At 41.0% G+C, this 27,971-nt stretch overlaps 1 protein-coding gene across 9 annotated transcripts in view; it reads left to right on the top strand.

Annotated features, from left to right (window-relative positions):
- Positions 1 to 27,971, top strand: part of SMOC1 (SPARC related modular calcium binding 1) — a 150,858-nt gene that overhangs the window by 50,929 nt on the left and 71,958 nt on the right. For all 9 annotated transcript variants that reach the window (XM_069017573.1, XM_069017572.1, XM_069017569.1 and 6 more), the window contains 3 exons: positions 9,281 to 9,452; positions 17,635 to 17,747; positions 27,704 to 27,803. In XM_069017573.1, coding sequence (XP_068873674.1) covers positions 9,281 to 9,452; positions 17,635 to 17,747; positions 27,704 to 27,803 — 385 coding nt within the window. The remainder of the gene's footprint in view (positions 1 to 9,280; positions 9,453 to 17,634; positions 17,748 to 27,703; positions 27,804 to 27,971) is intronic.

Below are 27,971 nucleotides of genomic sequence, written 5' to 3'. Positions count from 1 at the left end.
GTCTCCTGATGGGGAGCCAGCCCTTGCTAGGTTTTGAACTAATGAGATCAGCTATTTCTAATATCTACTTCTTGGTTCTGCTGTTGGCAGGAGTTGCACCAAACATAATGAAGGCTGGATGCCAGCTTCAATTTGAATGCCCCTTTCAGCATTTCTGAGGAATTGATTTAGGGACCAAAGCTTGTAGAGCTATTGAGCTATAATTCTCCATCCTGGAAGATCTACAAGGGCAAATAATTTGTGATGGAAGAAGTGCCTTTGTGTCATTTTATTTCCATTGGAGCTTAACCCTGAAGATGTGGCTGCCAAACTGTGTTTGTAAACTATGTTCAATCATCATGTCTTCTTACTGAGATTATCTTCTAGCAGAATAGAGCAGTTCCAGAGATAGTGGTGGTCTTCATACACCTGCTTTGTTTACAGTAATAGTGCCTAATGCATGTGGCGGTGACTGAAAGGCAGCAATGGTTGTGGTGTAGACTAGAAAGTGGGAGAAGGGTATCTGGCTTGAGGTAAACTCAGCTGTTTCTGTCTTGCTGTGAGTACTTGCATAATGTGCCTTGTGTGCATGCCAAAGGGAATGGTACTTATGTGGGAGACTGTTCAGGAGGTTACAAAGCCATCTTTGGTATGGCTTGGTATGTGCTTTTTGCCGTGGACAGTCTCTGGCATGGATGGGAAGTTTTGTCTTATTGGGGAGAAGGGGTTATGGGAGGAGAAAATATCATTTTTATCTTGCTAGTTTGGGATGTTTAGAAAGCTTATCAACTAACTTGGGAGACTCCATTTAAAGTAGGTGCCCACTCTTCAGCAATAACACTGTGTAAGTAAAAGGGCAAAGTACTCCAAGTTGAGAGAAAGACAGCATGAGAAGGTGCTTAAGAGAAGGGGATGAGGGTGAATTGATTTCAGGTGATGAAGACAAATTATAGGGGCTTTGGATTTAAAAGGAAACCCTTTATACCTATCAGGCTATTGATGGAAAATCAGCAGAGAATTTGTACTTTATCAAACAGATTATTCATTTAAGAATGCTTCAGCAAAACTTAGTTGTCATCAGACATGCTTGCAGTTTGTGTAACCCCACAGAACAGAGCAAAGACTCACGTGAAAAGCTTATATCAAGACAGTTCTAGTACTACAAGCTCTTGCAAATGGGGAAGAAGGTTTCCTAGGCTGACTGCATAGTCAGTCTTGCTAAAAGTAGTACGAGAGGGAAAATAAGCTCAAGAAAGTATTATTTCACAGCCACTTTCTGTAAGTGGCTAGACTTCCTATGCCAGTGCAGAGAACTCTACAAATCCTGGGGCTGACTTTCAGTGGTTTATACAGTGGAGGGTAAGAAAGCATGTACTTCAGCCTCCATGGTTCAAGAGAACTGGGGCTGAGAGGAAAAAGTATGTGCAGTGGTTTGAAGCATTCAGTATGCTAATGTTTGGGTAAGTGTGGGGATCACTCTTCATGGAAATCTTGCTTGAGTTACTGTGCTTTGTTGAAGCATACACCTGGTATTACTTCAACCCTTCTGCTTTTCTGAGAGCTGCTTTTGAGAAAAATACATCTCATTACAATGGAATAGCTGACTTCTCACCTAGTGACAGCACGAAGTTGTAATCCTGCTACATTTGCTAGTGGAGATCAACAGCTTCAACTATCATTATGACAGACTGAAGTAGGGGATATAGTTACTGAGGGATTAACTTGGAGTAAGTTATGCAGAAGGATTTTGAGTTTGTTTTTTTGAGTTATGCTGAATATGCACAGGACTCCTTAAACTGGAAAGACTGGATCGTATTATTAAACAATACAATTCACTGAAGACAAGATTCCACCATATATAAAGTGGAAGTTTTGCTGTTACTGTCTGGGGACAAGAAGTTCATTACCTGTCTGTTCAAACATTTGGATTTTCCATCTGGTTCAACATGTATAGTAGCAAAGGTAAAGAGAAAAAATAGTCCAAGTTAAACATACCATACCTTCTCTTGTCAATGAGTTTGACAAATTAAATTTAATCTTAAATTTGTTCTAGGCTTACATGTTACCTTGCCTGCAGGACTGCTCTGAGTAGGAGAGTGAGCTTCAACAGAAACTGAAGTAATTACTTCAAATGAATTAAATCAGTCTCTACCTTAATACTGCCGGACTTACTAGAAAGATTTAGAAGTTGTGTTAGAAACATGAGACTTAAGATGAAATTTCTCTTTTGTGTTTAAGTTTTGGTTTCCTCCTCTGCTCACATGATTGGTGTACTGAACTTATGAGATGCTTAAACTTGGGACTTACAAAATTGAAGTTTGATTTTATGAAAGTGATACAGACATGTGGATATAAAAATTGTGCGGGAGAAGGGATTATTTTAAAATATGAAATTAACTTCTTGTCCCTGGTGTCTCTGGCATTTTCTTTCCCGCAAGTCAAATGTAGTTAAGCACTTCCATAAACCTGCATGTCAAAAGCAAAAAGAAAAAATTTTAAAAGTTCACTCCCTGACTGCAATGGCTTTTTTTTTTTTTTTCCTATGAACAACAAAGCCACAAGAAAAAACTGAGAGAGCTGCTCTGAGATGAAGTGCAATCCTAAGGGTTTCTCCTGAACCCTTGGTGGGCTTTCCTCCCAAACCTTTGGTGGGCACTCCAAATACTCCATTAGGCAGCTTCTCTGGATCCAGTACCTCATCTTCTAAAAACAGAACACAGCTGCTGCATCATGTTTGGGGATCAGTTTGCAAAGAAAGCGAAAGTATTATTTCCTAGCTAAAGTCATCTAACAGATGAAGCATAATATTTAAGTGCTGCCTTTCATTGTAGTGGCTTATACAAAGCAAAGGTTGAGGGAGGATAGTGTGAGGGAAGGGAAAATCTCTGTAGAAAAATGAGGTTTCTAGCCTGTAAGAGCAGAAAACGGTCTTGAATTCAACTCATACAAATAAATCTAGAGTTTGCCAGCTTTGCAGTGAGATCCCATAGATTTGCCCGTCTTTACCATCCTCATGTATGGGCTCTGTGCTTTGAACCCATTCTTATTTGCACAGCTGGAGGCTTGGGGTTGAAACATAAGTGGTGCTTTAACTTAGGCTAAACTCTTCACATTGCACGAAGGGTGACTCAAGGAATAAAAGTATTACAATATCTTTCTTGTAAGTACCTTCTGCCTGGGGAAAGTGGCCTTCTGAAATTTGTTGGGAAAGCCTTAAGCCTTGGTATAAAACTGTAGGATGCTAGAAAACCCCCCCTAAGGACTGGAACTTCTTAAGATGCAGGACTTTGAGAAACTTTGTCTTAAGAACATATTCTTAAACCAAAGTTATCCAGGTGCCAGTGAAGTACAAAATTGTGAACATTTCCAAAAAGGATATATTAAAATCAATCTCTTCCTTCCCCTGCTCCAAAACACATGACAGACTTCCCAGGAAACTCACTTCAAAAGCCTTGTTTCACTTGCTAGATCCTGAGGCTGGATGGGCACTTTCAGGACAGAGGCTGGACAGCCTGGTCAGCTCTTGGGATTTTGATGGCTCTAGCTGGTTGATATCTTTTTACACATGTAAGACTGCAAACCCTGAGAGAGTTTTAAAGAGTTTCAGATTTTCCTCTCTGTATTCCTAGAAGCGAGGCATTTTGGGTCTCTGGCTCAGAACAGCATCTCTGACCCCTGTGAGACCTGCTAGGACTATGATTCCATGGCAGGAAACGTGGCTGAAGTCCAAAACCAGTGGTTGAAATTGAAGTGCTTGTGTCCTGTAGGCAACCTGCCATGGGGCTGAGAGTCTAGCCATGATTAAAACTGGAACTTGGCTCCAGCTCTGCCTCCTGAATGGCTAGTTGCACCAGTTTGGAGCCTGAAACCAAGGCATAAAAATGTGACATGATTCTTTCCAACAGCAACAAAAATGTCGAGAAGTTTATAGTCTCCCTTAATGTGTAAAATGGTATGGTTTTCCTGGGGAATTCTCTCTGGGAAGGACTCGCTCATTTGTACTTAAGTCAGGCCAGTCTGAGTACTTTGACTAATGAGTGGGTGACCTGTGCCATATGACTATACCTAGATGAATCACACTTTCCCAAGACATATTCTAAGGGTCTTCAAACTTGAAATCTGCCAGAACAGGAGAAAAGTATTGCATGTGCTGTTTTGTCTGTCTCAGGTTTGTTAGGCGGTAGCACTCTGCAGTGCTAATCTGAAGTGAAGCTGCTAAATAGCAGAGGCACCTCTGTTTTGATCTGTAGTGAACTCTAGATTTGTTTCTCAATAGATTTTCACTTTCTCACGTTCATGTCATTTGTGTCCCTTGCTCCCTCTTTTTTTTCCCTGAAGTCTTGCTAAGGCATGTTGCTGTGGTACTACAATGCCGTGGCCATTTCTCGTTACCTCCATCACAAAAGGCTGTGCTGTTCTGTTTGTGCTTATAATGTACCCAGATGGTGAATAGAATGAGTGACCACCAAGCTCATTTTCACTTGTGGGGTCAGACCTTTCTCTGCTAAATAACACAAGTGTTCCCAGCTGCTGTGCAGCTGCAGGGAGTCTGCTTTCCTTCACAGGCATTAAAAACCCTTTAATCAGTGTTTGTTGTTTGTCAGCAGTGGTGTTGAGGTGTGGAGAAAAAGAACAGATATGCTTTGTTGGCAAAGTTAACTTCATTCTGACCTCTTATCTTTCCTTTTTCTTTTCAAGTCTGAAGAAGCAGAAAGCAGTTTGGGAAGTGGTTTCTACAAGCACCTGTGTAAATGTATTTGCTAAAGGAGGAGGTTTGTGTCCTTATACAGATAGAACATTTGACATAGAAGGATGCTCTGAGAGTTGCATTGAACTGGAAACTCCTTAGGGCAGGGACTCAAACTGGCTGGAATAGGAGCTGTGCAGATCCACTTAGTGTAAATAAATGTTATATATAGATACTGTTGCTTAATACTAGTGTTACTTATTTTATTATTGAGTCTATATTCAATGGATTCCATTTGCAATCTGGTCAATTTTAACTTTTTCCTGTAAAATAGATTATTCCTTCTAGGTTTGGGAGGGCATTTGTTTTGTTGTTTGATTTCGGGGGTTTTTTTATCTGGGGTTTTGTGTTTGCGGTGGGTGGTTTGTTTTCCTTTTAGTTCTACTTTTAACAGCTTTCTTCTCATGAAGGAAAAGGGAGGAGATAAAGAACTGATAAGCAATCTCCAATCCTGTTTGCTTTGGATGTAGTCTATTCTGAAACAAATGGGAACACAGAAATCAGGAAGAAACTCTGAGAAAATTCAGAGCTAAGATAGTTATTTTCCTCTTCTTTCTAGATGAAGCTTGGAAACCTGCTAGTGCTGCACATGTTTGCAGGGTTGCTTTTTCCCTGAGTCCAGGTTTGCTCATGCTGTGTCTGTGTGTAGAGCACTGAGCACTGCTCTGTGAGTAGTGATTCTGTTGTTTGCAAAGCCTGTTTGTGTGTGCATCCTGAAGCTGTTGGGACATCAGGCTTTTATTTGAGCTTCAAGGGTTATTGTAGGACATTTGGCATTAAAAGTAGAATACTTACCTTGCTGCTCTTCCCCTGGAGGGACCAGAGAATCACATTCCTGTCTCGGCTGTGTCTGGGAAGGGTGGGTACCAGGCATTAGGGCACCTTGTGCACGTTGCTCACAGCCCTCAGCCTGGCTCAGCAGTACCTCCAGCGGTGACCAAGGGGCTCCTCTGGAGCAGGGCTCTGCCCCTGGGAAAGCTGTGCCTGCTTGTTCAAAGTAGAAATTATAAAATAAAAATAAATCCAACTACATATGCATTGTAGTCCTAGCTGATAAAATTACAGAACCAAGTGGTCCCCCCATGGCAGACACGTTTCAGCATTCATCCATTCTTTTTCTTCATGCAGCTGAGGTTGCTTACAGAGGAGGACATGCTCTCAGACTGGCAAAATGCTAAAGGAAGACTTTAGAACTTGTGCTGGGCAAGAAGGAATGTACGCTCAAAACATCTAGTATATTAAATTTCTCTGGGTGGTCTGTATTGACCATCACTTCTGTAGCATGAATGCTTACCTGCTAGAATTGGGACAAAGAACTACCATTTTATACCTGAACGCTGCCAGGGCTGCTAAGCGAAGATATGGGCTGTGAGCTACGGTGGAGCAGGTGCCCACCTGTAAGGGGGAGTTTTTGAAGCCCTTCGGATCTCCTGGAGATATTGCTGGCCTTTCTGGCAATACTGTTCGCTTGCGTGAGAAGAACTCTGATCAGACAGGTGGGGTCCTGGATCATTCTTGAATTTAATGCAGACTTACACAGTTACAATCTACCTGAGCAAAACAAGCACCATCTTGTGCAACTACGTAAACCATAAACTTTTTTGGCAAGGCAGGTGTGGCATCTTCAGTGTCTGGAAAGCACCGAACATGCTGTGTGGGCTCCCTACTGTAATCCAAATTACAAACGCTAAAAAGGCTTTGATTTTTTTTTTTTTGAATTTTTTTTTTTCTAATAACGTGGTTCTTGGCTTAATTTGGGTAGGCAAGAACTTCACAGACTGCATTGGGGTGCTCTGCATGTTTCCTCAGGCCCTCATATTTAATCAATGTCAAGTTGTTTCTCTGTCTGCAAGGAACCACTTGAGAAAAGCTCTTCCACAGCCTTAGGTTTAACTTGTTTGTAAACCCTAAGAACAACTTTCTATTCTTTAGAGATGCCTTTTCTGGAAAAAGGGGTGTTCTTGATGTACAAGCCCTCTCTATACTAAGTATTTTGGTACAGGCTGCAGAAGGCTTAAGTGAGTTTTTATGATACAAGCTGACTTTAAGTAAGTTAGTAGTATGGTTTGATGCTGGGAACCAGGATTCTAGATTTTTTTTTTTTATTTAACCTCTGGATAACTCATATCTGTGGAACTCTGCTTCTGACAAGGAATTTGCAAAAAGTTTCATGCTATTAGCTCAAGCCTCCAGTTGTGATAAATGGGAGATCTGTATGTTCCTTCTAAACCAGAATGGCTCCTGTGTTGAACTGAATATTTAATTGCTGCATGTGCACCATACTTTCCTATCAGGTAGCTCTGCTTTGAAAGTCTGTTTATGGATACAGAAACCTGAAAAGCCTTGTGAGTCTTTTGGTGTCTCTGACATCACATGCTGGGAGGAGGCTTCAGCATCTTCAGTCTGTTGCTTTTTTGCTGTGTGTTTACAGTCACTACTGATCTTTGCATTTTGGGGGTGACAGAAAGACATTACTGTAGCCAGAGCAATTCCAAGTTAAGTTGTGATAGTCCAACCCCTGAAAAGAAAAAAATCCGGTCCAGCTTTACAGTGTTTTTATAGTCTAGTCCAGGTCTCTATAAACCATTTAAAATTGCCTTCAGGTTTAAATTTTCCAATTTCCCATTTGGAGCAGGTGTTGCCAGGTTATAGGATGTGTTGCAGAAAAGGAGCAAAAACATTTCAAAAACACTGTGCTGTAACAAATATGTCATGTCTGTGACAGATGAGATTTTTAAAAAAGTTTGTCCCACCCAAAGTAAAATGTGTGCAAACCTTGCTTACTTTTCCCAGCTGTCATGTTTAAATAGGGGGTTTAGTAATGCATTAGTCTTCAAAAGATCCAGCAGTACAGTATGAAAATATGAAACTTCTCAATTGTTTTTCATTTAACTGGGGAGAGAAGATTTTTTTGTAATTAAAAAAACCCACCAACAACCAAATTTCAGAGATGCATGTTCTCAGAGTGGTTAAAAACCAACCCAAACTAGGCTTCGGGCAATGTTTTTTCAACAGCTTTAACCTCAAAGCATAGAGTAGACAGCTTTGTAGGAAACTGTAACACCAAGGTGATTATGGCACTGACTCACACTTCCCTGTAAGGCATCCAGCTATCAACGCACTTGGAGAGCTGTGGCTTTGTGCGTGCAGGCAGGGTGTCAGTCAGTGCCCATTTGCCAGCTAGCTCTGAACTGCTGAGCTCAGAACTGCTTTGGCAGCGAGCTGGGATATCAGTGTGTTAGAGCTGCTCTGGTGTCCCCAGGCTTGCAAGAGGCTGTAGAAATGGAAGGTAGGGGAGGGGAAGTGCAAGGCAGGTTTGACTTCCCTTTTCTTTGCTTAATCCTCATGGAAATTGTTTGAAGAGTCCCCTGAAAACTTCCTGTGAGCAGGTGATTCGGTTTGGGTAATAATTAAAGGTCTGGCAAACCACTAAGCGGGGTAGTATGGGAAGAGAAAAGGGCTGCTACTATCATGCCTTACCAAAAATTTCTGCAAGTGGTTTTGGAAAGATGTCTGTCAGTTTGGATCCTCAGGAAAACAATATGAACTTGGGAAAGGGACCTGGGTGACCCTACAGGCAGTTCAGAGTAGAGTCGAGGGTACAGCAGTAAACTACTGCCAGATGTTGGGATTTGCAGGGAATAAGCAGACAGATGATGGGCACTAGTGCTTTGTGGGTTTCCCCATCCCCAAAAGTAAGGCAGAACACCAAGGGAAACAGTAGTGATCATGATATGGAGGGAAGTGGTCTGAGTGAGAAATTGGAAGTTTGGGATTGTTCAAATTACAGAAGACTGATAAGGAATGCCACATTTGTACAAAATGGGTTGCATCATAATGGAATGCTCAGGAAGAAGAGGTATGCAGAAACATGATAGAAATTCAAACTTCTGAAAGGAAATAGGTTTTCACATAGTGTGCAATTAGATTGTGGGATGCATGGAATGCAATTGCCAGCTGTGCTGGATGTCATCAGGAAAGAACATAAGGTGACTTTGGGAGTGTGCAGGTATGCTCTTGCAGGTGGTATTTACAGGTGGTATAAACAATGCTTTCAAAATCATCACTGGTCACATAAAACTGGTCACATGTTTGGTTCAACTACCAAGGCCAATTTTGATAGGTTATTTGGATTCCTCTATCTTTGGTGATAAGTTTTTTATGTCTCTGACTAAGATTGTCTAGTATCTCTAGTAGCAGATACAAATGTTTGTGGCACAGCACTGGGCAAGCTGGGCTGTTGTGACTCAGTACTGCCCTTCCCGTGTGGGTTGTGTTTGGCTTTGCACATCTTACTTTTTTAGAGGTGAGGCAGAGTGAGTAATGTTTCCGTTTTACTAAAGAAAATGGAATGGCAAAGACCGTTAATTTTTTTTAAGACGTATGTGTTTCGTTTAAAGTTCCCTTCAGGCAAAGTCAGCTTTGGTAGGCAGCTGAAAATGCATTATAGTCATATTGTTATTGTCATAAAGAAAAAAAATACACCATGTTCTGTTTTGGTAAACCAAACAAAAGCACTATTTTTTTTCTCCCTCCCTTTTTCACTTCCTTCAGTTTTTAATAAGCGACCGTGACAGAGACCCTCAGTGCAACCTGCATTGCTCCAGGTCCCAGTCCAAACCCCTGTGTGCCTCTGATGGCAGAACGTACGAGTCGATGTGTGACTACCAGAGAGCCAAATGCCGGGAGCAGAGTCTCAGCGTGACACATCGTGGCCGCTGCAAAGGTAGGTGGATTTCAAATGCCTCTGAGAGGCGAAATGGGAGCCCTACTGAATTCTTAGACCCTTGAGTTTAATACCATGTTCTGAGAGTAATATGATTTGGAATTGTGCATTCCTGCAAGCATGGGTATCTGAGCCTCAGTTGAGGCAGTAGAGTATGAGCTGACTGAATTATCAATGAAAGAAGGCAAAGAAGCCACAGACATCAGTGAAACAGGGCTGAAATACGTGTCTGCAGACAGAAACAACTGACCCCATGTAAGCACAAAACCAAATCCTGAAAGCAGACTTCTTCCTTGCTACCTGTGCTGATGAGGAATCAAGATACCTTTGACCCTTTGACTGACAGGAATGTGGAGTGGGGAAGAATATGATGCACACTAGATGTCTAGTCACTTTTCAGATATTTCAGCCTTTCTGTGCTGAGCTAATTAAGATAGTGCATGCAAGGAGCTTTACATGGCTTTTTTGATTTTTTCCTGTTTGTTGTTACACTTCTACTTAAAAGTGTGAATACTGTCCCTCAGTTCAGCTTTTCAGCATAGTCTAAAGGTGAAGGTGAAACTTTTTGAAGAATTATTGGTGTCTTGTCACACAAATGGTTTGCACTTGCCATGAAGTGAAAAATACAGCGGAGTCCATTTTCTGAGATCACAATTGACTCGGAGGGCAGGTGACACAGGTGTTTTTAGCAGTGGATTAAAGTGACAGGAGAAAGTCATTAAAATCCATGTGACAGAATAAATACACATTCATTTAAGCCTGGCATTTGTTTATGAAGGCTTTTTTACTATTGTAAAAATGTATTTTGGTGCATATTGTGATTCCAGAGTCCCAAAGAAGTAACTGAGACTTTTTTTGTCTTGGGCACAAGTAAAGTACACTTTCTTTCTGCTCTCTGATGCAACTGAAATATTTAGTTGAAACTAACTTGCATTCTCCTTTCCTTTTTCCTCTTAACCTGTAGTACTATACAGTACCTAACAATCTGGGAGTGTTTGTAAACTGCAAGTCTTGCTTTTAACCCATTAACCACTCCTACCAATCCCTGTGAAGTAGGAATATTCTTTCAGCCATGACCTGCAAATTTAACCTAGCTGGTAATTTTTCCATATGTGCTGCTCTTGAAAGGTATTTTGTTTTTTTTAGCTGCATTAGGAACATGACCTGTAGTGCATAAAGATCACAATTGTTGGCAAATCTGGGTAGTTGTGGGACAACTGTGCTGAACTACAGGCTGTTGGCTGGGTCTGTGTTGTGTACTTGCAAAAAGGAAGGTATTGCCAACAGTGTTCAAGCACCTTGAACTGCAGCTGGACACCGGGTATACCCTGAACAGCCTTCCCTCCTCCTCCATGACAGATGCTCTACAGGAGAGCTCCCATGGAACTGTGAGGGGTCCCATGGGCCATTGAGCTCAGTCACATACAGTTGTGATAGACACCTTATCCAAAAACTTACCCTTATGAAATGAGAAGTTTTAACTTGCGCTTCACTCTCTGAAGGGGGAAAAACAACAGGTAACTAAAATAAGTAAAAGAGAGAGTATATTGTGGACAGCAAGGCATAGTTCTGCACCCCAGATTACCATAGGCTGCCAGTGTATATGCTGATGATTTGAACTGTGCTTGTGCCAAGGAAAACAGAATGGTTTCCATAGTGAGAACAGAACCTTTTTGATTCAACTTAATGCTCTGTTCTCTCTCAAGAAACTAAGGACCTTTAAAGATGAAATCTTTCCAGCCTTCTGGGAGCTATAACCCTTATTCAGCTCTCGTTTGTTGCTAGCTTCCTCATGTGCTTTTCAATGAAATTCCTTCAGTGCTAAATTATCTGAACTCCAAACCCTCACTCACACATCACAAAGGGTTAAAAGTCAGGAGTAGCTTAAAATGATCAAATTATGGCATCCCTGACAAATGGAGCCTCACTGATGAGATTCTAGAGAATAGTTCCAGATGGTATAGCTGTGTCTAAAATACACAGCCAAGCAATCCTACCTGGATCTTTTCTTAGCCAGCGTCGTAATATTTGATGTTAAATGAGAGTTATACCTCAAAACTTCACAGGGGTGAAGGACAAATACTTGTTAATCTTGACAGCTTGCCAAGAGTCATTTATGCAGTGATTGTTATATTGGTATATATCTGTGGCTTAGAAAACATTTATGGTCTGTGTTAACTGGTTGCTTTCTAGGAACTTGTTTGGCTTATTTAATTACAATGTGGGAGTGTTCTAAAAGTTCCCTTTGGATTTATTAATTAGATGAATAAGTCTGCTGGTACAGAGTTTGTTCTTAGATCACAAGCCACTGTGTGGAGTGAACCTATCTGTAAGTTACTGGTAGAAATTGTACCAGGACCTGCAGCTTTTTTCCTGGGACACAGGAAATGAACACAGCTTTTGGCTAATGTTCTAGAAAGGCAGGTTTTCTGACTGATGGGTTATTTGAAGATAATCTTCTCTACCTCCTATTTCTGTTGGACAGAAGATGATGTTTTGAAATCGCTTTGTCTGCTTGCTAGATCTGTGTGTTTTGTCTTCAAACTTGCTTTATTTTCCCTTGACTGTGAATAAGAATGTCCTTCCTTGGCAGAAGTTAGTAAAATAAAAAATGTCACTTTCAATGACTTCGCAAATTTAGACATGTTTCTAGGCATGTTCTGAATAAATTAGGGAACTCTGGAGTAGAAATGGTATGTGGATATCAAAAAAGGAACAAAGTGCTTCGGCATGAAAGGAAGACAAGAAGGTGATCAAGGCAGTCAGCGTGGATGGGGAAGTCATGCTTAACCAACCAGGTTGCCTTCTACGGTGGGACAACTGGCTGGATAGATAAGGGAAGAGTAGTGGGTATTGTCCACCTGGATGTTAGCAAGGCTTTTGACACTCTCTCACGATATCCGCACCGGAAAGCTCAGGGAGTGCAGACTGGACATGTGGACAGGGAGGTGGTTTGAGAGCTGTGTGAATGGCAGGTCTCAGGGGATTGGGATCAGTGGCACAGGGTGTGGTTGGAGGCCTGTCGCTAGTGGCGTCCCCTGAGGTTCAATATTGCATCCATTATCATTTAACTTGTTCATCAGTGACTTGGATGAAGGGACAGATGCCATTTCAGCAAGTTTGCTGATGACACAAAGCTGGGAGGGCTGTGGAGCTCTTTAGAAAGATCTGTGAGTTGGAGTGATGGGGAGAGTGGAACCTTTTTGAAATTCAATGAAGTATGGGGTCCTGCACCTGGGAAGGAGTCACCTCCTGCACTAATACAGGCTGGGGGCAGACCTGCTGGAAAGCAGCTCTGTGGAGAAGGATCTGGGGGTCCTGGTGGACAACAAAATGTCCCTGAGCCAGCAGCCCTTGTGGCTAAGAAGGCCAATGGGATCCTGGGGTGCATTAGGAAGATCAAGGGTCAAGGCAGGATCAAGGATCAGCAAGTCAAGGGAGGTGATCCTGCCCCTCTACTCAGCACTGATGAGGCCTGACCTGGAGTGCTGTGTCCAGTTCTGGGCTTATCAGTACCAGAGAGACATAGAGATTCTGGAGAGGGTCCAGCAGAGGGTGACAAAGATGATGAGGGGACTGAAGCACCTCACTTGTGAGGAAAGACTGAGGGAGCTGAGCCTGTTTATTCTGGAGAAGATATGACTGAGAGGGGACCTTATCAGTGTGTATAAATATCTTGAAAGGAGGGTGTCAAGAGGATGGATCCAGGAGTTTTGGTAGTGCCAAGCAATAGGACAAGAGTCAATGGGCAGAAACTGGAACACAGGTAGTTCCACCTGAATGTGAGGAAGAACACTTTTACTGTGAAGGTAACTGAACACTGGAACAGCTGCCCAAAGAGGTTGTAGAGTTTCCTCCCCAGAGATATCTGTAGCTGTCTGTACTCAATCCTGAGTAGTGTGCTCTGAGGGACCCTGCATTAGCAGGCAGTTTGGACAAGATGGCCTCCAGTAGTCCCTACCAACCTGAACCATTCTCTGTGGGTGAAGGAAGTTTGAGATTCCAGGTGTAGGACTTGACCTAAATGAAGTGGAAAAACAGTGGGGAGAGTGAATACTGGTTGATATCCTGTACAATAGATAGGTAAGTTTTTGTAGTTTGCTCAGGTTCCATTTTTGCCTGTTTTGTGCAAATACATAGATAATTGAGTAAATGGGTATGAACCTGTTGTCTTCACTGTAGCTGAACTGCTTCATGTCTGGTGGAGACCTGGCCTGTAGGTGAGAGTTACCTAATGGAACTGAATATAGTTAAAAAGCTGCTTGGATCAATTTTTGCTCTTTTAATTTTGGATACAAACATAGGAGAATTAAAATTAAATAGCTTAAATAGATATTGGTGGTTGCATTGTATTGATTTGCTGCTAGTTTATGTGAATCCTGGAGGTGTTTTACTTTGTGTTTTTAGGAGAGCTTGGGTCTTTATACCATGATGTTGTGTCAATACTGCCTCTGCCTGTTGAAGAGAGGATGCTGGAATTCTTGGAGCCTATTCAGGAGTGCAGTGTGTATATTATGAGGGACATGGTGGTCTTGTTTGAATAAACTATTCATGGATAAGATCAGCCATGGTAACTAGCCAACTTCATTGCAAAATCCAAAATTATGTGCACCTGCATTGTGCTGATTAGGCCAGGGATGTCAAAAACATCACTTGTAGTTAACAATCTCCTGGTTGCCAGCTGCCAGCTTGAGAATTAATTTTATTTAAAAGGCAGCTTTCTGGGCTACAGTAAATCTGTCCCAAGTTTGAAGATATTTAAAGTAAAATTAAGCAGGTCTGCTTTCAAAAGAAGTTAATGCTGTTTTGGTTTTTCACCTAATGTAATGGAGGTAAAAGTGTCCAGTTTAGTCTGCTTGAACCATGAAACTGGAATGCATTAATGCCATTCTGGTTTATAAGCATGGTGTTAGATATTCCAGAGAACATTTCTAAAAACAGGGAAGAAAGTGCTGAAACACTTGGGTAAGCAGTTGAAATGCAGAATAGCCTATATGAACCTACAATCATAAGATCAGGCTTTAGTAAAATTTGTAATGTATCTTATTTGGGGTGAGCTATTTGGCTGCTACTTTTTAAACACTTGGCACTTATGTAATACTTTACATTTTCTAATTAACAAAGCAAAAATAGCAAGGTGAAGTCATCCCACTGAAATCACATGTTGATACAAACACTATAAAAATACCAGCCTCTGGAGTGAGGAAGAGAAGGATTGACAGTCCTTTTTAAAACAAACTGGTAAATGTTGATCTTAAAGGCACTGTTTTTACTGGAACTGATCTGTGGAAGACTGATTAAAAAGATAGCAATATGCATGCACCTCTCCACCCAGCGTGGTATATAGGTGTTTGTTCCAAATCAAGGTTGTAAAAGGACTGGTGTGACCTTTGGAAATCAGTGAGGGAGGATGGGAGAAGTAATCAGTCCTGAGTATCCATGATCAGGAGGGAAACTCTGTCTTCTCTGTACTTCAGCAGCAATTTGTGAGGAGTCACCACTTGAGCCAAGGATTCAAGTGCAAAAGATGCTGCAACAACAATGAGCTCTTAAACACCATGCTGTAGTAGTGGTGTGCTATGAAGTGTGCTCTTCTGGGTGGGAGTAGAGAGTTCAATCTATAAAGGCCAGTTAAAATTGCCAGGAGGGATATGGTAGCCTTAGCAGTAATGTGTTTATATTATCTGCTTAAAGTAAGGACTTGATCTTGTGCCTGTTTCTCTGTTCATTAGACAAATTGGACAAAGATCTGGGTTAGTTTCCCTTCTGCCTGGGCTTCTAATGTATTTGTACTGCAGGGGATATCACAAAATGTTTGTTTTTACCAGCTCTGTGCTGAAGCATCCAGTTTGTTGTGTAGTTGTGAGTGTGCCAGCACTAATGCAGATGCTGTGTGTAAGTGCTTTATGCTTCTGTTTTATGTTCAGGAGGGGAACCAGAGATGCCTGTCTGCAGTCTTGTATCCTCAGATGCAGAGACTAGAAAACACTTTCATTTGGGAACTTGTGGTTTGGTTGTCACATAAGAAATTCACACCTGTTTTTTTTCCTTGCAAGTGCACATCTACGTTATCTATGTTGGTTTTTTTTTTTTGCTACTTAGTTGTCTCCTGTGAAGCAGAAGTTGAAAGTGTTTTCAGTCAAGCAGCTAGCTATGAAACAGTGCAGGCACACCGTCTGGTTTTGTAGTAATGTCCTCTGTCATGCCAAGCAAGATTAGACTCTTAAGCTTGCACAGGAGATCTGGAGGTGATAGGTGTTCCAGTTAACAGCACTGCCAGTGCTTCCTTTTCAGCTGAAGGAGTGAGCATATGTTTGGAAGGGTCAGTTGGCAGGACTATCCTCCACTGGAGATGTACAAACGAGGTCTGATCATCTGCTCAGGTTGGCAGGCAGGCAAAAAGGAAATTCCATGTCAGAGTTTATGGATAACTAGAAAAAAAATACAGTGTAAATTTTATTCAAGTCTTTTACTCTGTAACAATTTCACTCTTTATACAGGTGCATAATAGGCCCACCTGAGATCAAAGCTCCGTGTGCTTTGGTATTGTGCAAACACCCAACAAACAGATTAGTCTAAAGATAAGTGACATAGGATCAGAAAGTGGCATGAGGTCACGGGGGGTGAGGTGACCATTGCTGGTCAGTGGCAGAATTGATATAGGTACTGTTGCTTTCTAACCCAGTGCCTAAGCAACTGGCATCTGTACTGTATACTATTGCTATGAATCATTCTTTTTCCAGAGAGAAGGGTTCGATTTTCATAATTTCAGAAGTCTTGTGAAATCCTTCTTGGGAAGCAATGTGATATGTTTAAAATGAACTGTGTTGGCAAACTGGAAACCTAATCTCTCTGGTCATCAGTTGTGTAAATAAAGTACTTGGCCTGAAAGCTTTGGTCTATGTCTTTATCAAAACTATTTACAGCCTTGCCATTGATTATATATCTAGAGATGCCTAGATGGAAGTTCTATTGCCACACAATGTGAATTCAATTGATCTAAGACCCCAGACTGACTTTCTAATTTAATGCTGGTATTAGTGATTCTGTTGTCAAAGCTCATGTGATCTATGAAACAGAATGTGATCTTCAGGGATCCAGTGGAATTTTTTGTTAACCGATATGATTTCCATGCCTAGTAAAATGGGGATTGAAACTTGTTCAGTCTTTATGGTGCTGCTAAAAGATTCTGGTGATAAGATTTTGAAGTTTCTGCACTGAAAATCTTTAGTCAGTGGATTCATGGGAGAAGAAAGAAGGTGCTAGTTCCTGTGTTGAGTGCCATGGAAACAAGATATTCACTGTTTTCCTTCTCTTTGTAGACTGAACAGCAGTATTGTTAGACCTCATGTTTTTAAATGTAAACACTGAGTGAATCTGTATCTCTGCAGGGCAGAACTTTCCTCTTTTGACCCATCAGTCATCAGAGTTAGACTTATGTGGGTATACTATGTAATAGTGAGCTGGACCTGGAAGGGGGTTAAGGTCATGCTACACTTTGCCATCATCTGAAGTAAAAGCTGAAGTCTTAACCCCTTCAAACACTGTTGGCAGAGCAAATTTTTTTCTTGGCTCCAAAGTGAGTAACTGGTGTGAGAGATATAATGGACACTCGGTTGTAAGCACTGGGACTAGAGGTAAAAGCTGTGTTTCAGGAAAGCACAGGAAATGGCATATCTGCTTCATCTGAACCACACAAAGGTGGAAGTTCATATGGGTGACTGGCTATTTCAGTATCTTCCTGGGAAAGTTGCTCAGAGAAGAACTTTTGAGGGGGTCATCACTTCTTTTCCACATTGCTCACTGCTCGGCTTGAATTATTTGGTTTATATCCAACCATCCAGTTTCAGGCTAATGGCCTTTCACTGCATGAACATTGTGCTCCAGTGCTTGTTAAAGAAGCTTCCAGGATCCTAAGATGACCATAAAAACTATTGACTAGGAAATTAGGTAGCTCTTAATTAACTGGCTTGTAGTTTGTTTGTCTAGGTTCATATTAGTCTTTAGGATGATGAGTGCTAGCTCCATGTCTACCTGGTGAATGTGTGTGTAATGGTCTTTTATGCTTTATATTTATTTGTTTCGGGGGTTTTTCCCTTGCAGCTGTGTGGTGCATCTGGTAGCTTTTGGAGAGGCCAAATGGTGTTTGTGATGTAAGTGGATTTTGCTTTTCTCTTTGTAGATGCTGGCCAAAGCAAGTGTCGATTAGAGAGAGCTCAAGCACTGGAACAGGCAAAGAAGCCCCAGGAAGCAGTCTTCATCCCAGAATGCAATGAGGATGGATCATTCATGCAGGTAAAATTTCTGTCTGCTTCATTCAGCCAGGCTTCAGGTGTCTGTGGGAGATTCAGTGTTAAGGCATGAGCCAAGCGATGATAGCAGAGTGGGTGCACACTCTGACTCAGTTACTCGGGTAAAGATTTAAAAGCTGGGGACTTCTTTAACCAAATGGAAGTTTTGATTCAGTCACAATACCTTAAAAGACATATACATATGTAATAGCATCCAGCTCCAATATAGAACAGAAACAAATGGCATTAATCTTCAGCATTGCATAGAAAGTAAAACAGTTGCAGGGGAGGTCGAGTTTTCTGTGAGGAGGAGCTGTAAAGAGAGCTGTGGCTTACACAGAGCAAGGTGGACCCAGCTGAATCTGCTCTCTCTGCTTCATCTACCCAGGAAAAAGCAGTCTGTTCATCCTATTCCTTCTGCAGGGTACTTCTTGTACTGTATGTCCTGTAGTGATTTTGGTAGAGGAGGAGATGAGACTGCTTTGTTTGGGTTTTTGATTCTTCACTGTTCACTTGCTGAAGTTTGCCAAAACAGGGTAGAAATGAAGAGTGATACTTGGTTCTGTTACCATTAGCATGCTGAGTAGTGTCCTAGTGCTGACTGAACTGGCTGTTAAAAATGGCTCGTGCACAGTTTCCTGACACAGTTTCTGCTGTCTGCTCAGTTTTGCATGCATCTAAAAAGCCAAAAATCTGTAACCCTGTGACCTCTACTTCGTGAATTTAGGTAAACTGCAGAATGATTTTTGCCTTACCTTCTATACATTGAGTACTGCTCTAGACACCTTCTTTCTCAGAGAAATTTTAGGATACATTGGTTGCTTGCACAGTCTTCTGAAGGTAAAAGAAATTCCAAAATAGAATCAATATTGGCTTTAAAAATAAAGGCAGAGAGCTTTGGGTTTGGTTCAAACATTTTGTGATGCCTGAGGGAAAAGGAGAGAAAAGATTTTTTTTTTGTGATAACCCACCAAAAATTTTATTCCCCTCCTCAGCCTTACCCCTCCCATTATCTGGTGTGTGGGAGTGTTTTTGTTTTGTTTTTGTTTTTTGATGATGAAGTGGAAAAATCTGTATTCGTCCTGCAAACTTTGCTTCTTTGGAGCAGCATTATATTTCTGTACAGTGTGGATATTCATGGGAAGGTTGGGATAAGAGAGGATGGCTGCAGTTTCTTGCAGTTTAAATGCACTTCCAGTTGCTGAAAATTGATTTTTTGTAGAGCTGCTCAGATTGTGTTGGCACTGGAGGCTAATGTTTGTAAAAGCTAGCACAGTGGGCCAGCATGGAACAAAGTGTTCCATGCTAAACTTCTAGTTCAAGAAAAAAGGGGTAAGGAAAGCTAACTTTGAAATGTCTATCACCTTTCCATCAACTTCTTGGAGAGTAAAATAGGTAAAATTTTTATCCTTATAAGCTGGACTGATAGTATAGTTGATAAAGCTTTGTTTCAGACAGGTTTATTTTGAAGGTTGGTACCAGTGTCTGGATTGTGGCAAAGTTGCTGGACTTTTCCTTGGCACATTCCTTAACCAGTGTTGGTTGCCAGCTGAGGGGCTGCATGAAACTGCTTACAAAAACTGTGTGTTGTCAGTAGACAGCCAAGTGATATTTCACATTCTTCCTCCATTCAGTTCTATCTGTGAGCACTAAAGTGCTTTTGTTTTACCTGGCATGCTGAAGGAAGCCTCTGATCTCTTTGTATCTGGAATTAACTGAAATTCATATCATTCTTTGGTTCATAAAAATACCCTACGTTCCACATACCTCATGAACCAGCTTCATCAGTTATATTGCAGCATTTAAGGTAATTGTCCCTGCATAAGATTTAAGTGAAAAATAATGTCCAAGAAAGCTAACTAGTTTCAACCTGCATTTGAGATAAATCTTTCCTTTAGCTTCTGGTCAAAATGAATTAAATTTTTATTTTAAAAGGATGTATAAAAACTAGAATTTTGGTGAACAATCCAAATAGTTTTGCTTCCAGCAACTCATGAGTAGATCTCATCTGGTGGAGGTATTTTGGATACTGCATCTCTTGTGCAGAGAATTGATGCTCCTGGGTTCTGCTCTACAGGGAGGCTGTGTTCTTGAAGTCCCTGAGGCCTTGATGAAGTCAGCTCTGGACTGTTGTTAGTTTATTCTGCTTCAACATCCAGAGTGTTGCTCCATCTTAGACTCCAAAATCTCAGTTGGGAAATGTACAACAGAACAGCATCTCTCAATGAAGTTTCTAGGAGAAATACTCACTGTGCTTTTCAACATGGAATCCTCATCCCAAAAAGAGTCTAAGCAGATGCACATGTTTCGGAGTATTTACTCTGTATGTAGAGTTGGCTAGGGAGACTTTTTCAGCAACTTCCCCCTTTCTGCATAACTGTTATTGAAAAGGTGTTTTATGTAGAAGAAAAATTCTGATCAGAGAGGAAATGAAGATGCATGCTTGTATTTAGAATATCAAATGTCTGAATTGTCACGGCACTCATTCGAGATGCAGATGACTTGCTTTCAGATCATCTTGTTGAGCCTACTGAACACAGTAGATGTTCAGGCCCACATCATTGTCCTTGCCATCAGACTTCAAAAGAGTCTGATTTTTTTTTTAATCTAATTAATTCATTGTTGGAAATTCTTGAAATTTTTGTAGGACTGAAAAAACAAGAGCAGTACAGATGTGGGAGAATTTGGTAGTAGTAACTATGTTAGAGAACCTGCTTGGCCTTAACTAGATTGAACTATTGCTTTTGTAGTTCATTGTAATTATCTTGATTAGAAACCAAATTGCAGTCACTCTGGGTAAACGCTGAAAGTGGGGCTGTTCTTCTGAAAGCAGCTCAAGTTTGCCCTTTCCCGCTCCTAGAATTGTACCCAGTTCAATGCTGAATTTGGGGCTGGATCCACTGCAGATTGGATGGGGCTGTAGGGCGGCGAGCAGAGCAAAGCTCCTCTGCTGCTCTGTGAGTGGCAGCATGCACCACATGGCCAGCAGCTGCAGGAGGAAGACCGTGTTCACCTTCCTCCTGCTTCCCTGCAGGGTTTGATCTCCCAGTTAGATGTGGCAACAAGGGTGAAAGGGAGGAGGGTCTAAAGGCAAAGACCTTAGTTTGGCTTGCATTTAAACTGCTTTGTAGAGAGACATCATGCATGTCTTAAACACTTGTATGATCTGTCTGGTTTTCATTGCCTGTGAAATTTAGACTGAAAGCAGTGTTGCCACTGTTGGTTCTGTTGCTCAGCTGATCAGTTTTCCAGTTTCCCTATGCATGACTAGGTATAATGGGGTTTGTGTACTGCATCAAGTGGAGCAGGCACTTGTCAATTCACTGATTGTCGTAACTGTTTCTATGCAACGTGTGCTGCTTCCCATATTGTTGAGTATGTGTATTGAAAAGATCTTACCAAATCTCCTCTTAGTGCTACTTATGCATCTAAAAATGTGACATGGATTTGCAGCATGAAGAGGTGGTGGCACTGCAGGCATGATTGGATGACTGTAAATGGGGAGCAGACCTGATAAATTCCTCTGGAATTGCCATGTCCTTGTATTTCAGTCTGTGTGGGGAATATTACTTCCTATAACAAAATCTCTCTACACTTAGCCCACAGTAATATAAGCAGGCAGATAAAATTTGAGTTATTCACAACATAAGAATGTTTGTTAGATATGAGTAATTTGATTAATTGTAAAAAACTGAGGTCATGTACTGTTGTGCAGAATTGAACATGACTAAAACCAGTTTCTGTTCCCAAGACTTTTGCCTTTTTGCTGTTATGCTGTATTTTGCATAAATGCCATTCCTTTTCCATGCTGCACTTAACCTGCTGTGATCTGTTCTTCATAAACAACAGGCACTAGTGGTTAATCTGCACACTTTCTTTTGCCGCCTAGTGCGACTGGGCTTGTTGCCATGGGCTGAGGGAGACTTGCATTCTTCATAGTTTTCCCCCAAGCAGTTTTTCAGAAAAGGTTGCTGAGATTTTAAATGGGATCTCTTTCAGACAGATTAATATAAACATGAATAATGTTAATCCTGCCTTGGGGGTGTAGTTTTGTGGGACTTTGTGGTATGTCTTGCTATTTGCTGCCACCTTCCACTGTCTAGTTGTGGTTTCTTTTCCTCACAAGTCTGCATACAAGTGTCTGAGGGCAAGTCTCCTTGGAGAGTTTCTTTGAGTTTAGGGTTCTTAAAATCTGGCTCCTGGTGCAGTTATGACACAGCACTGAGATTTCTCTTAAAGTGAGTACATCAGTCAAACCTGTTGTCTTATGACAGGATCAGCAAGATCAGTGAGTGGGCTGACTATCAGAGCAGTTCTGCATTAGCAGATAGCTTCTAGAGCATTCCCACATCTTGTAATAAAAGTCTGCTTGGAAAGAGTGATCTATATTATGGTCCATACCAATAGTTTCACTCCACACTATGCTAATGCCCATATAAAGTTCTGTTTTCTCCCAAGTTCCACAAACAGCTCTTTCTAAAGATGTGGGGGAACCCTTTCAGCCTTCAGTGTGACTTCATGATCCAAGTCTGCTCCTTGGTATTGGCTAGTGTAGCATGATGCTGGGCAGAATTACAAACTTGTGTCTTAATGCAGCAAGGTACTGTGTGGACATGTCCTTCATTCCCTGGATGCTGTCTACTATCCCATTATTCAGTGCTCAGATTCCAGCAATACTAAGCTCTCAAGGAGTTCACCTCTCCTTTCAGAAGAACACAGTCTATCTTGCTAGATTAAAGAAACTCTTTATGAAAAGTATCTGGGTTTTAACTGGTAGGTGGTTCTGGCTTTTTTTATTAAAAGACATCCCTTCTAAAGATGGTAGCTGTAGCTTTCTGTGAGTACTGCTCTGCAGGTTTGCTACTTAAACACTTGCTTTCTTCCTGGGGCTTTCATTGTGTTTCTCATTTGCATGTTGTGCTAAAGATAAACCATGAATGGGTAAGGAGGTAAGAACTTTGGTTATTTATGGCATTTCTTCAAAGAAGTCAAGATAACAAAGGAACAGGTTCTTAAAGTGGGAGTGGACATACTTAAGGAAAGTGACAATGTAGGGTCATTCTTAGCTTCAAAGTGTCACATTCTGTGTCAGAAGCATAAAGCCTCTCTTGGGGACCCTTTTCCTGAACTAAAAATAATATACATGCCAGCGTGTGTGATGGGAATGCCCTTGATCATGACTAAGATTCTTCTGCTTCAGATCATTTCTTTCCCTGGTTATTTGAACAGTGAAATTCCTGTGGAGCAAGAATTTCTTGAGTGGTGCATGGACTTGGGGGAGGTGGGTGCTGTAAAAAGCCCTGGTGGGAATATTTGCACAACACCATTTGTGAAGAATTAAATATGAGTGGAAAAGTGACAAAAATTATTTAAGGGGCTGTAGTCCCAAAGAGGCTTGAGCACAAGATGCAGACTGAGTCATAGCTCCCTAAAATTGCCTATAAAGGTAAGCAGGCTTCTGACAATAATCAGCTGACTCCTAATGCAGCAAAAAGTATGACAAGATCCAGGGTCTCAGCATTACAGCAAGACATGTGAACCAGAACAGAGGCATCACCATGTAGAGTTAAGATAAATAGCCATCAGGCCAGTGTGCTGGTTGTGTACCCCACTGACTTGGGTTCAGAAGACTTTCTAGCTGAGCCTCAATGGCTTGAACAAAGGAAAGACTTGATTAAAGAACTGCTGTGTGACACTGGCTTCTGCTCCCTGGGTCAGACTAAATGACCTGCTGACTTGGAGCTATTTATTTAGCTGTTTTTGCCGTGTTTACAAGGAGCACCTGGATGCAACCAGGATTTGGAGCCTTGCCTGGTGCTGTGAGTGCAGTCAGTAGCTCTGCTGCCTGCCCTTAGCCTCAGCAATACCATTCAAAAACTGGACGTGTTTCTTCTTTTCTCATAGATATAGCTTTGAATACAGAATGAATGTTCTTCCCTTCTCATGTCTGCCCTCTATTGTGGAAGGAACCAGGAAATGTTTGTTTGATCTGTGATGGGATAGGAATGGGTTGCTAAACTTTTCATAAGAACAGCACTGAGGCTAGTCTGAGTGTTGCTGTTCCTGTGGTCACCCCAGTACTTGTCCAAGGTGCTTTCAAGCCTCTTACAGCAAACTACCTCTTTCTGTGACTCCATGGAAACTGGTTTCAGCCATCACAGAATTGCTGCTTTGCCTCTGTTCTCTGTCATATATGTGTGTGCAGTTTCTCTCTCACTTCTGGTTTACATTTGAGTAACAACCCCTTGATCCTCCTTTGTCAAATAGCTATAAAGGGATGCTGCTTACTTGTTTAGAAGGAATCCAATTCTGGCATTGCCAGTGAGATACTGAAGAAACCCAAAGAATGGCTTCTTTTTCCCCTGAGGAGCTTAAAAGGCAGAGTCATCTGCCAGTGACTACTCTTTTAATGTTTCCGTATTGTAAGGAATTTTATGAGAGCAGGTATTTGATCATGTGGCCAGTATATTGGCTGCTGTTTGATTTCATACATTGTAACGGCAAGGTGGAATAGAGAAGCTGCTGTTGCACTTTTAATTTGGGGAGTGGTGATGGAGCAATTTTTCTTGAGTTTGCCCCTCATGCATTTCATCCTTTAGTTGAGACACAGGTAAGATGTCCTATCTCTCCATGAAAAATAGGAACAGTGTCCTGATGAATGATCAGGATTGTGGCTGCTTGTAGTGCTTTAAAATGCAATTGGATTTTTTTTAAAATGTAGATGTTAATGGGGAATTTGTTGAAGACCTGAAATAATTTACAGGTTTTATTTGTCTGATTTCCTATTATGTAACTTAAAATGCTCAGCTGTTGGACAGATGTATGTTAATTTGAGCTATCAGATTGTGTCATGTGCCTTTCCAGCAGTAACAGGCATTCTGTAGCTGCAGCTTGATTAACGATCAAGTCTATTAAGTATATAAGATTGTATTTTAGTATATGAGATTGTGTTTCCTCTGCCTCAGTGCTTGGTTTTAGAAGACTGAGAGCCAAAAAAGTCAAACACACATTTTCTAACATGTATTTTGGTAGAGTCAAAATTAACTCAGTAACTGAAGGTTACATCTGTGCAGTAAACATCTGTCATGCTTGCATAGTAACTCTTCTGATTATAAGTGTTTAAAAATCTCACTACTTTGGGAGTAGGATTAGAATGAGATTGAATTTCATGTTGACAGATGAAATTTTATTTAGAAATAAAAGCTCAAATGTAAGATAAATGGAAAATTTTAAAGTAAACCCCCACATTTTGGGTATTCCTTACTGTACATGCTCTGAAATAGTCAACATTTTATGTTTATACACAGTGCTTAGAAATGGTACTGGATCAGCAATTGCCTTTACACTTTTTCAGTGTCATACCAGTCCTATGTAGCTGATGAAGAGTATACCTTTCCCCCCAGCCTTTAAGCTGCAAACTCTAGGCTGTAGGCCACTGTTGTTATGACACCTAAATATGCTGAGACGTGGTCAGGTATCATGGTGGAAGGTAGTGTGTCTCGATGTGAAGACATTCAGGAAAAACAACTGCACTGATTCTTGAGGTTTCTGAAATATCTATTCTTCATGAGTAGCTGTTTGGCCTTTAGGATAATGGCTGAGATTTAATTGCAGTTGTTATCTGTAGAAGGGAAGTCCTTTGGTGCTGCAGTAAAACATGGTTGTCGTGAAAGTGCTGTCAGTCTCAGATTTGTTTTTTCTTCCTATTTTAAATGGCAACATGGGGGAAGAAAGGGTCATGGGATACCAGTCCAAGGAAGAGTAGCATTCCTTAGCCTAGTTATTTACAAAATTACTTCACTTTCTTATGGATGTAATGTGCTTGGTTTGCATAAATGAGTGTATGTAATTGGTAGCTCTCCATTGAGGTGAGTTACATAACATACTCTTAGTTAATGCATCTATCCTGAATTTGTGTCAATGCATTTTTTTTTTGAGTCCTCTGCCATGTACTTTTTTATTTTTCTGAAGGCTTGGCTTAAGGACTACCAAGTGACTAATACTTGAGTTTTTAAAATACTGAGTACACTGGATTTTTTTATATTATGTACTATGGAGTGGTCTTGCCGTATGAATTCAAGACCCTATCCTGGAATTTAGCTTTATCCCTTGGTAGGATTTTTACAATTCATGCTCGGATGTAAAGACAGCTTCTTGTGCTGTTGGGAATGTAGTTTTGTGTGTGAATATGATCAGCAAAGATAAACTCCAAACACAAACCCAAGCAGTTCCATCACATTTGTTTTGAGTGTTCAATTGATTAGATTGAGCAATAAAAAATATTTTCTAACTCGTTTATTGCTAATTATAGTCAGTGCTTTTGAGTAATTTGCAATCAATTTTGTGATCTATTGAGAGAAGAAAAATGAAACTGCAAATAACAGTGACAGTGACTGCAGTAACATGGGTACATGAGATTACTGTTGATTTTGGCTACTAAAAGTAAATGCTTGAGGCAAAATGATTGATTTGCACTTTAGTAAAACCCAAGATAAACAAGTAAAACCCAAGATAAACACGACGTACCGTGTTATAATTGCTCTTAGATCATGTTTTATGTGATATTCAAAGCCTTTCAAAAAAACTGTCATTAAGTCTCCGAACAAACTTCGCTACCTTAGGGCATTGAAGCCAGCTGTCAGCGAGGGGCAATGACTGGTTTTGCTCTGAAGGATCCCTAATGAGGGGAACAGCACAAACACCCCATCACTCTTCTTTTCTGTGTGAGGAGGACTGGAATGGGAAATTGGTTTCAATGAACTTTTTTGGAAAAAGAGAGAATGGACAGAATTCATTTTACAAGTAAAATATAAAGGCAGTTTCTGAAGTGGTCTCATTTCATGGCCTTTTTTCAGAAATGTGTTGAAGGAGTCATCTCTAGTTTATAGTAACATAGGCACTTCCATACCATTTCAAGATACTGATGTGCCCATTTAGCCACAGCTGAAAGTGTGTTTGCTAGAAAGGATTTTGGGACCTGTTAGTATTTACACAGGTGCCTATACAATGATAATTTACTTTTATCTCAAAGATGTCAAAGGCATCCTGAATTTCATCCAAATGCTGGCCTCTCTAAAAGCTGAGGCAAAGGCTGTAATTAGATTTGTTAGGCTGAATGAAACTTCAGTGCTGCTGAGTTAATATCTGCATAGATGTTACTAAGATCAGTCTGCTAGATCAGGACTTACCTATTCTTACTTGAGAGGTTCTGTGTCTGAATTAGTAATTCTGGTGTGTTTCTGTGGTGAAGGAAGGAACTGGCAACTCTAGATGTTCAGTTCAGAAGCAGAGCTTTAAAGTCAATCAGGATGAATTTTACATCGTGTACCTTTTGAGTCACTAGATCCTTCCTCAAATGTTCTTAAGTCTGCATCAATATATGAGGAGCAAATATGTTGGATCTTGCTCCTGCTGTGTAGTTTGACATAGTAACAGAATAGGGCTTAAATCTATCTGGAGAAGGTTTGTGAACATTACAAGTCTGTATTGCATTTTTCCAGCCATGTTTACTGAACAAAGTGCTTTTGAAATGCCTACAGATGCTGCTCTCAAGCAGTGGCTATGGAATTTGGGATAGGGTGGCCTTTCCATAACCCAGCTGGGATGCAGCAGGACAAGTTTTTAATAGTAAACAGTAAGTGGGATATAGCAGAGGGTGGAATGAGCTGAGACACAACTCCTAGCTAAAGTGTTTTCAGATGATTACTTGTAACTTCTTTTGCCTCCTGAATTTCAGCTACAGGAGTTGGAGTAAGAGAAATAACCTTTCTTTGGGTGGGGGGGAGGTGAGGGAGGAAAAGATAATGATATCAAAGGTAGTCTTCTGCAAGACCTCCTTGCTCTGAAGCATGTCTTTGTGATACATCTGGATTGGGACTTCCAATAAGATGCTGAATTGTAATGAAAGTGGTTGGTGATAGAGTGAGAAATGAAATGCCTGCTCTTTGTTTTATTAAACAGGTGCAGTGCCATACCTACACTGGATACTGCTGGTGTGTGACACCTGATGGCAAGCCTATTAGCGGCTCTTCTGTACAGAACAAAACTCCTGTATGTTCAGGTACTGTGGGAGTGGCTTCAACAAATACTCACTTTTTAACCAAAGAGGGTTGGGGTGAATGCATCCTTTTGAGAGAGCCTAATCTTTTCAGGTGGTCAGTTTACCCCACTTAACACTGCAGTTTGGGGTCTGGCATGTCCACCCTGCAGTTAGGATACAGGCACTTCT

The sequence above is a fragment of the Aphelocoma coerulescens genome, chromosome 5 (assembly GCF_041296385.1).
Source record: "Aphelocoma coerulescens isolate FSJ_1873_10779 chromosome 5, UR_Acoe_1.0, whole genome shotgun sequence".
Classification (NCBI taxonomy): domain Eukaryota; kingdom Metazoa; phylum Chordata; class Aves; order Passeriformes; family Corvidae; genus Aphelocoma; species Aphelocoma coerulescens.
The sequence above is the reverse complement of the archived record's forward strand: the minus strand, read 5'-3'. Positions and strand labels throughout refer to the sequence as shown.